This window comes from Chironomus tepperi, unplaced genomic scaffold (assembly GCF_022539635.2).
Source record: "Chironomus tepperi strain 1889 unplaced genomic scaffold, CSIRO-AGI_Ctep_v1 contig_465, whole genome shotgun sequence".
In the NCBI taxonomy this organism is placed as follows: domain Eukaryota; kingdom Metazoa; phylum Arthropoda; class Insecta; order Diptera; family Chironomidae; genus Chironomus; species Chironomus tepperi.
The window spans coordinates 734,107-744,737 of record NW_027226587.1 but is presented as its reverse complement, the minus strand read 5'-3'; the positions used below and the strand labels follow the sequence as shown (position 1 = coordinate 744,737).

The window sequence follows — 10,631 nt, the reverse complement described above, 5'->3', positions numbered from 1 at the left end:
GTGGATATTGCTTTGATTCGATCACAGCACGATATCTAGTGTTATTTGGTTTTGTATAATTATTGTGTATAATGCTATTGTTCTTTAAAGTTTCCGGTTGTTGATATATGCTTAAAGCATTCAATTCACTAGTTTTGTTCACATTTTCAGGATTGTCATCAAATTTTAAATATTTACTATTACGGCTATCTCGACTACTCGATCCAAATCTTATAAGAAGCACAAATATTGGTACAGTTAAAACAAATGCGAAAGGATTTTTCATTTTTTTAAGATTCTTAGCAATGAAAGTCTCCTTAAAATTCGCATTTTGTTTCTCATTTCTTATTATGGAACTTATTTTGGAAAATTTTATTCTTTCAAACTTCCTATCGAAAAATTATTATCAGACTTGCTGATAGTTCTAAAGTTTTTAGTGTACTGAAAGGCGCGAGCATTGTTGAGATGTGATTTATACTGTAATTTTTGATGACAAAAGTATAACAAAACTTATGACAAATTTTACAGATCAGCAATCTGTATAATCATGTCTTAAATGCAAATAAGCTTAATGCCTACAAAGTACTCATTTTTCTTTTTTGCTCTACAAGTATTATTTCACCTGCGAGTCAATTTCACACGACATAAAAAAATATTCTTACAATTTTCATGATATTGAGCATGTATTAATAGATTATAAGCATGCAGTAACCTAGAAAAAGAATGTTTGTGTTTAACATTTTTTGTGTCGAACAATTAGTTCACATTTAGAGGAAGAATTAAGGCATAAAGATTTAATTGCCCTTTGAATTTAATTAGAAAACATTTAATGTTTTTGATGTAAATTATTAAGGTGAATGAATGTAATGAATAATATTGTAACATGTATATATGTAGAGCATTTGAAGGTTTTAGGTTTTGTCTTTGGAAAGGACTTAGAACCATTAGGTGTATGCTTGGTGAAATGAGCAAAATTGAAAAACAGACTGCACTTGGTTCTTAGTATACTGTCGTCAAGATGACTTTTTGGCAACAAGATTGTCACTAGTTACATGCAATCAGAGACAAGGGCGTATAAGTGGGCCCAAACCGAAGATTTTCGTTGCCTACTGTGACGGTGGCACTGTGACGGTGGCACTGTGACGGTTGATTTCGACCCATTTTTACAGCAAATTTCTTGTAGATGATACCAAAATTTCAATCACCTTCAAGCGGCATCCATCATTTGAGTCGATCATCGGGTTTCACTAAAAATGAATTGCAGTTCTGAAAGTCTTACGTTGAAAAAACACAATGTACTTATACTGTATACTGATTGTTATTGCTAATAAATTACTACCTTTCCATATTTATGAGGTGATAATGAGTTCATAAATTCTGAAAAAGATCTGAAAAACGGTTAAAAATCTTTAATAAAAACTAAATTTATTCTCGTACTGAGCTGAAAATTAAATTTTATACATGAAGCTCTACAGATAAAGAATCGTGGAAAGGTACAATGAACTTAACTAAAGAAGATGTGCAGTATTGAATGGTAATGCATTAAACAATCATTAACAATCCATGCATGCAAAATAATTCTATTAATCTAAAGTTCTGATCGATACAACCATGCCCGAGCGACACGTTGCAGCAAATTTAAATTTTCATCCTAAAAATGAGCTTAAAACATAACGGTGTTGACAGGGCATCTCTACTTCTAACAGACAACGAGTATGCTCCCGATAGCGCTCAGCTTACTATGTTCCTGACACCAAACCCTTTGTCTACTAGCTTACGTCATGTCGTCAACGCAGGATGTAGCATTCATTCCCAAAGGGCTATAGTGACATATCGACAACAGTGTGCTACTCGGGGTACTTAATTTTCAAAACTAAGTCTATTATTCTGAAAGACAGCAACAAAAGAAAATCATTCGACAACCATACGGAAGCAACAAGTCTGCCATTTGGTCAGTGTGTAATTGCATATTTTACAAACACAAGATCATGCAGTGCAAAATCTTAAAAGAATTCTTTAACGGAGTAAATTAAATTTTTTCCTATCCGTAGGGTGATGATCTGCAATTTTGCACAAAATTACATTGGAGATAGGGAAAATTTAATCTTGAACAAATTGGTGAGACAGTTACTTCGATGGTTCTAATATTAACCGTAAAAGTTTGTGTAATTTAACGGACATGCAGACAATGCGACGGATGTCTTTGCATACAAATATGCTTGCGAAAATGCACATTTAATTTTGGTGCTTAACTTTCCTTGACATTTTGGATTAAGTTTCCATTTAGCAATGCTTGACAGCCTTAATGACTTTTTAACGTCTTTTTTTTTGGAAGAGTAAGAGTCACGAAAAATTGATTTTTATTAGAAGAAATTTTATCACTCAATTTAAATCACTTTATTCTAGTTTTAGGGGTCGTTTATGAATGATGTCTTATTCAGAATTCGGAGGTTGAGTCGGATTTTGTATGGAAAAGTCTACTCAAGTCGATTTGAGTCTATGTGAAATTTGAGTCGACTTCTAGATCTGATTATATAGAAACAAGAAGTTTTGAACCTTACTTGATTGCTTCGATGTCTCCCTTTACTGACCAATGGATCTATCCTATTGCCAATTATCAGTACCAAATGCAACACCGTCTCTATCAACAGTCTCTCTCAAAGATTTGTTTAACTTCCTTCATGCTCTTTGGCCGCACTCAGACACTATAGCTACCCGTGCTATTTGGCCGTTACAGTGCTATTTGGCCGTTCCACTGCTATTTGGCCGTTCTAGTGCTATTTGGCCATCCTCGTGCTATTTAGCTGTTCTCGTGCTCTTTGCCAGCCTTCGTGGTTTTTAGCTGCCATCGCGTCATTTTGATAATCTAGTGTGAAGTAGAGTCAACTTTCCTTCTAAATATTGAACGTCACAAGCAAAAGACTAAATAATATGACCCATCAACTCTGAATCAAACCTGTATAGAATTCACAAAAGTTAATGCTAATGAGCACGAGTTTATGCACATTATTCAGCTTTAAAAGAAATTTTCGCAGTTGGATTTAATTGCGCACCTTAATTGCCCATAATACGATGAACATCATCTTTTGTCAGAATTATCTAAGCAGGATATCTAAGCTTAATAGTAATTTATATAAATACAGTTTGGTATAATTTGTCAGCTTTAAATGGCATGATTCAAATCTGATGAGAAATTTCCGCATCATAAGAATTGAAGAAGTACAAAAAATAGGGAAAGTGGGGAGGGAGGGCATGACCGGCATGCTAGCCAGTGGAAAGTGAAAATATTTCACAAAATCAATGAAAATATTACCGTATTTAAGAGAAAGTGAAATTAAAATTATGAGGGAGGAGGAGGTTGACATGATTCATATTTCCATCAAAATGAAAATGACCTTTTGCATGACCGATCATAAAACCTGTAATTTACTGTAAAAGAAGACATCAAAAAACTCACGATTTAAATTTTCCATATTTCTCTTTCTATATTTTTCTCGTTTTTCAATTTTGTTGTTATTGCTTTTAGCACGTACATCATTTACATTATTTTTCTGATCATTTTCCGCGGAGATTAATACATACAAAAAATACATTTTAGTTTAAATAAATAAAATAAATAAACTACAATTAAAATTCAACAAATTAAAAAAAAATGTTAAAATAAATAAATCTCAAGGAATTTTCTCCGGATATCCATGTATCTTGGGGTTAATCGTAATAAAACATAATTTAAAACTGGCATTTTTGTTACAAAAATGAAAGAATTTCTCATCTCTCATCTACCGATCGACACAATCTAAGAGTCAAACTCCACATGGACTTCAAATAGATTCCGAAATCCACGTGCAGCTACCAAATGCAGCCATGTGTTTCACGGGTTGGTTATCGTAAGCTTAAACAATGAAATGTGTGTGTATGAGTGTGTGTGGATATAGATTAAATGAGAATGAAAAGAGCATCAGAATGAATGGAAATTTTAATAGAAAAGTACAATAGATAAACACGTGAGTACGAAAAAAATTAAGTTATAGGTCGAAGAATAATGAATGAAATTAACAGAATAATAAAAGAAATTATTCCCAATGTTTCACGTGCAGCAAAAAGGTTTTTTTTATGTTCAATTATTCCAGACTTTAATGCTTAAGCTGTTGGAAAATTGGTACAAAACCTAATTAAATTGTCAGTGAAGCTGATTTTGGGAATGGACTTAGCATGTTAGCAAAGTGAATAAAAGAGAAAGAATGAGACATGAAGATTAGACTGTGGTAAGTAGATAGGCATAAAATATATGTATAAAATAAAGCTCAGTTAGTTTTGTAGTTTGAGATCAATAAAAGAATTAAAGTAATAGAAAGAAAGTGAAAGAATGGTATGAAGTACAGCAGTAAAAGGGAGAAAACTGTTAGGCAGGTTAATTTAAGTATGTTGAATAATAAAAAAGATTTCGATGAGAGAACAAGCGAGAAACACTCTTAAATGTTAATTCTTTGTTATGGGCAATTGAAAGAAGTTTGGAAATTAGATTTATTGTTGCTTAGGATGTCCACGATAAGCAATATTTTGAGCAGTTTCAGGTGTGTCAATTGATCGTTCCCATCCGGAACCACCTTGTTGCCATCCCGACGAATGTGCTGGTGCTTGCTTTTGACTAACAATCTTCTTCAATCCAATAATACCAGCGAGCAGAAGTGCAATCTTTGAAACAATCAATGCTTTACCAGCAAGGACGTAAAGACCAGCGATAGCAATTGGAACCATTGACAACATTTTCATCATAAATCCAGCCATCATCATCGACATCATTTTCTTCATTTTACCACGACCTTATTGTTGGTGAAAAGAAATCAAAACAAAAAAGAAAAGAATATGACAATTATTAGTCACCACAAAAAAACACGACAGTAAAAGTTTTAAACAATCAAAAATAATTCTTCATGCATCAATACCTTCTTCTAAGCTACGTCCCAATTCCTCATTTGACAATTTTGGAAATTCAATTTGAATTGTACGTGCATTGAAGAATTTTGCAATTCTGTCAACAAGTAATTCCGTAAGTGCCTCATCACGAGCTTCAATACCACGTGGTAATGTTTGTTCCAATTCATTTTCACTAATTGGCTTTACTTCTGGTGCATTTTGATTTTTAACAATTTTAAATCCATCATTTACGGCAAATGTATCCATACGGCCAACACGATCGATAATATTGATTGCACGTTTCTTGAGACATCCTGACATTCCATATTCTGAGCGGGTACATTCCTCGTAGACGCGCAAAAGTGCACGTGTTCCTTGATTGTAAATATCCTCGGCATTTGATGCACTAATGGCAATTAGCACAATTAAAGCACACACTGTGAATTTCATTTTTATTTATTTTATTTCTTTCAATAAATTTTTATTATTTTATATTTTTGCAATTTTCAGCACTTCCACTTTTTAATTCCTTTGCAATTATTTTCTTTTAAATTCACTTTTATTTTATTTTTTTTGTTAAATTAAATGCAATAAAGTTCACGGGCAGATGATCATTGAACCACGGCTTTACAATTACTGATACCAAGCACAGAAATACACCACATATTTATACATATTAGAGTGTAGCAGCGATAGAAGCCATAGACACAAGTTGGGAGAGAAAAACTCAACAAAAAAAAATATTTAAAATCCGAAAAAAAAGCGAAAGAAGCAAGAAGTGAAGGAAAAAAGAGTTTTACAATTGGAAAGAAAATGCGCCCGCGGTATAAAAAACAACAATTGGAAGAGAAGTAAGCAAGACAAAGAAAAGAAGTTTAGAAAGAGTTAGCATGATTTGATGAATTCGACTGAGTATGTGATTTTTCTTTTTTTGGCGGGAAACTTTTTAGACCTGACATACACATTGTTGTATAGATATGAATAGATCACACGATCGTGAAAAAATTTCTAGTTGATCCTCCATGAAATTAATTCTTTAATATATATATGCAATTCATGTGTATGTCAGGTGAGATGAGAAATTTAATTTGATTGCAATTCTTCTTCTTGTGGCTTTAACCTTGCATTTATAATGCACAATTCACTTTCATAGATTTTCTCTACGCCTCTTTTTTTAACCGTGGTGCATCTTTATAAAGTAATTGATGATTTTTGTGCTGCATTCTTAAGTATGAAGAGTTGTGAATGACGGCTGTTTGTCTACTTATTGTGGATATACATCAAATATGCATTTCATTTTCATTTTTGTGGTTTATGGATTGATGGTCAATAACTCTGTCTGACTTTTTATTGTGATTGATTCTTGGGATACTTTATGGCTTGTAATGCATGCTTAATAACAGTATTGTCTAATCGTTTGTGTGCCACGGGACGACTTTGTAGTAAGCTGCCATTGAAATTGCATTCAGCACGTGGTTCATTATACTTTCAAAATAATTTGGCGGTGCAATAGTGTGCCGCGATCCACAGTTTGGACAACTCTTCTTAAGAAGATCGGGTCAAATGTCATGATGCTGATTATATTCAGGTTGGAGAGAGTCAGTTAATAGAGACAATGAAACATTTGGAAGCGGTAATTATTAATTGGCAACGGGCAGTCAGCGAAAGAGTCAGTTTTAGTCGCCAACTTAGAAAAGTCATGGATCACAGATGATCTGTACGGCCAACAAAGTAAGTAAGTAAGCAATCAAAATTCTGTACCACAACTCATTTATTAACTAATCCTTAAGAACAACTTATGAATACAAACAACTACATGCTTCCGATTTTCCATAAACATAACCACCAACTCATGAATATCTTACTAAAAACTGTTTAAAAAAATCGACTAAATGGATACATTATGATTTAATCACTAAAGAAAGTGATAAATGATTGACACTTTCCCTCTTGAATTGTCATTTTCATGATGATAATTCCATCAATTTATGATATGTGTGAAAAAGCAGTTAAACATAATATGAATGCTGCCGAAAAATATGCCGGAAGGGTTGAAACATGGTTGACAATTTCCTCAAAGTGATAGTTGCACAATTATTTTCAGATTTGGAGTAGCTGCATATGTATTATTTATGGAAATGGGTTTGAGAATTTATTGTATGAATGAGATGAATGAAAGAGGCTCCGTCATGTCTGATTTTAATAATACTAAATGGAAGCTTATTAATACTAAATTCGTATACCGATCATATGACTCAAAAACAGAATTGGCTCTCATTTGAAGCAACCATGATTGATCCTTTTACATTTATGTCACAGGAGTGAATAAGCAATGTGCAATTTTGGGTATGGAGCCATATAGAGGCGAATCAGTCACGTACAAGAGTAAGCAACACCTGTGTTCGAGTTGTCAGGCAAATCTGAATTACTCTTTTGTGAATACATAGGTTCGATTCCCATCAGAGAACGATCTATCAATCAATATGATAATCAATATCGATAAAACAAGGACTGGTTCAAAGCTCACAACATTACAATTTCTTGAGATTTTAATTCAACATCTACCTTAATAAATGCTATTTCCGGAAACTTAATATTCTACAGAAATTAACAATATCTCAATAAAACATATCAGTACAAGCAACAACTAAAAATTCATTTTGGTAGTTAATTGAGTTAATTTTCTTGCAAGCAGTAAAGGGACGACTAATACACAGCTAATACACCAATTTACTTCGCAAATCTCTAGCAACCTTTATTAAGTGAAATTGAGGCTGTGATGAAGATAATAAAAATGGGTATGCTGTAAAATGTTGAGTATGTTACATGTATGTTTAGGATGTCCTAGATAAAATTTAATTGAACTATTAGATTTATTACTCTCACGATACTGGATATGTTAAAAAACATCAAAATATGTTGCTGATCCAGCAACTTCATATTGAGTTTTCGTACTTAATATTTAATTGTTCCTGACTAATTCCAATTTTAACGTTCTCAATTTTCCTTAAAATCTCATAATGCGCCTTACAAAATGCAAATTAATTCAAATCCATCCATCAATTTATGCTCATAATGCAAGCATACATCTTAAGTCAGTAGCAAATAAAAAGAGATAGAGACAATGATCAATTTCAATTGCACATTTTCGCTTACATTGCATTCCATTGTATACTCAATGATAATATTATGAGAATAAGTAAATGTTATGAGGAGAAGATTTATAAAAAGAAATGGAAATAAAAATGTTTATTTCTGTATTAAAGTGAAAGAGAAATGAATGCAACATGAAAATTGCATTACAACAACAATTTATGACACACAAAATGTGTTTTTTTTTGTTTCATTCAGTTCTTTTTTGCAATTTTCGGAGAGTTTAAGGGAAAGAAGCATAAATGAGTATTGTTATTATCCATCGACCTTTATTGATGAACTACATTTGCAGTGTTGGTGTCAGTGCAATTTAGACTGTGATAATTAAAGGCTTATTCTGCAATTTTACGAGTTTAGGGTAGGTTGTAGCTGTTTCTATGTAGTTCAAAGTGCTAGTCTTAGAATAGTTTGACCTTCCCGATATTAGAAGACTTGTAAAGACTCCTTTAATAAGGTCTGTTGAATCTAAATGGCAAAGAATCACACGAACACCCAAAGAACTCATCGAAGGAAACTGTGAATAGTGACAAGATTACATTTGGTATAGCAAATTGGCAAGTGGTGGTCAGCAATGAATAACACGATATACTGTCGACTAGTCAGTGCCTGTACTAATCGGGCTGTTACTAACTTTGCTCGTCATACAGATCAATTGTGCTCCATTTTCACTTTATATACTCTCTGTTAGCTCCAAGTTGACAATTTTCAATACTACAAGCAAAATGGTCAAGGATAAGATGGTTGTTCCTGATGGGGTCTATAGGTTATCGAGAACAAGGAAAATATTTCGCAGCAACTTCCCAGTATTGGTATCAAAATTTGTCGAAATCGATACTTCGAATAATGCCTTTATTGTTCTCGGTCTCAAAAGTTCGTCGATACCGAGACTTCAGAAAACCCTTGTTGTTCCTTAATTTCTAAACCCCGCTAAACCCAATTCCACAATTTCTCCAAATCTCTCAATATTTATCAACAACACAACTCTGTATGTACTACATCAGTTTGAAACAACGATTCCCATGAACTTGCCTACTACTCAACTAATTATTTCCAATCCATTACAAATTTGAGACATGCAATTGACCTTTTAATAAAGCCAATTTAAAGACAAAATATCTGCAGTTAAATTAACTAAATTCAATAATAAAGAAAAAGTTATTCAATTATGTAGTTATCCATGCAACAGTGTCAACAGCAACAAAACATCTCAATTAATTAGGTGCAAAGCAAATTAGTGTGATAAAGATACACAAAAAGAAGCAGGGCGTTATAAATATATCGTAGTGCTGATGTAAAGAAGGCCAAAAAATGGTGTAATTATATCCAAAGAAAGTTTTCTTTATTTCTGTAATAATTTTTTGTTTTATTCATCGTGCGAAAATAAGCTGGACGAAAAACAAGTGTAATCATCTGTAATTCTTAGCTTTGATCATGTACATTAAACCACTCGCTCACTCACATTTAACAGTAAACATTGTAAGAAATATTATTTGTAGCTATAACTATGTGAAAATTATAATATGTAATTTAGCCATGATCATGAAAGCAACAAAAAGTATTTAAAAATATAAAAGAATGAACCTTAAGCAATTTTCATTTTATGAATGGAGGCATCAAGTCTGTGAAATTTTGATTTATGTTTGTTAGATGATGAAAAGAGCTGCAATAGAAAGATAGAGAATGATTTACTTTCGTTCTCAAGAATTTCACTTGAATTTGTAATTAGAAATGCATCATTATAGGGCTTGATTATACTGCTACCGTGTAGGTTGTGCTCATAATTTAGATATGTTTTTTCGCTTGCGCTTTTCATTTGATGATTAATTGTTTTATGGTTTAATTACTTGGTATGAAGTGAAGAGTGACATGGTAATGACATGGATCCAGATATGAACAAGTCAAGCTGATTAAACAATCATTCAATTTCCTTAATTAGCCCGAGCGATACAAATGAAGAAGGCTGCGTCACGGATCTTTTAAGGCTCTGTTAAAGCTTCTTTATTAACATAAAATGAGAGCCGCAACCATGAGACATTCATATGACTGTCATTCAGCGGAGCCTTCTTTATTTCGGTCACTCTGGAAGCTATGAGTCTTAAACAAATCTCATGACTGAGGCTAGTAAGTCTTGGACTCGGTATTCGGAACCATAATAAATTATGACAGATTTTCCGGCATTTCTCGTCGCAGGTGTGTCAAAGTGGCTCGGTGGTGGAATGGTTTAGCACTTCGGTACCTAATTATTTTAATACAGATACGCTACGTTCATAAATTCGAGTTCATAAGTTTGCCAGACCAAGCAAAATAAAAACACACTAATCAACCATAATTAGTCTCGTGACGCATATATCACACAGCTATAGAAACTGTCTTAAGATCTGAACAGCTTCCGCTATTTCTTATCTAAATCCAGTCTATCCAGAGCTTTGTATCATTCTTAAATAATAATTCAATTTAATTAATACAATTAAGACTGCAGAAAAACGACATAATTCATAAACGACTGTTAACCTACTACATCTCGAATAATGCTCACCTCAAGAAAATCATACACAAAAAAATTTAAATACAATTCTCAAACT

At 32.9% G+C, this 10,631-nt stretch overlaps 1 protein-coding gene across 1 annotated transcript; it reads right to left on the bottom strand.

Moving 5' to 3' along the window:
• Positions 1-4,503: 4,503 nt before the first annotated feature.
• Positions 4,504-5,346, bottom strand: LOC139099199 (uncharacterized). The gene is made up of 2 exons (XM_070651596.1): positions 4,926-5,346; positions 4,504-4,802 (listed from the first exon to the last, which is right to left on the bottom strand). The coding sequence occupies exons 1-2, from the start codon at positions 5,344-5,346 to the stop codon at positions 4,504-4,506; spliced, it is 720 nt and encodes a 239-aa protein (XP_070507697.1).
• Between the last annotated feature and the right edge of the window lie 5,285 nt (positions 5,347-10,631).

Excerpts from the sequence above, each read along its gene's own strand:
- LOC139099199 (XM_070651596.1), bottom strand. The coding sequence starts at position 5,346 with ATGAAATTCACAGTGTGTGCTTTAATTGTGCTAATTGCCATTAGTGCA. Across the intron at positions 4,803-4,925 it reads GGGACGTAGCTTAGAAGAAG|GTCGTGGTAAAATGAAGAAA; the intron begins GTATTGATGCAT and ends ACCAACAATAAG.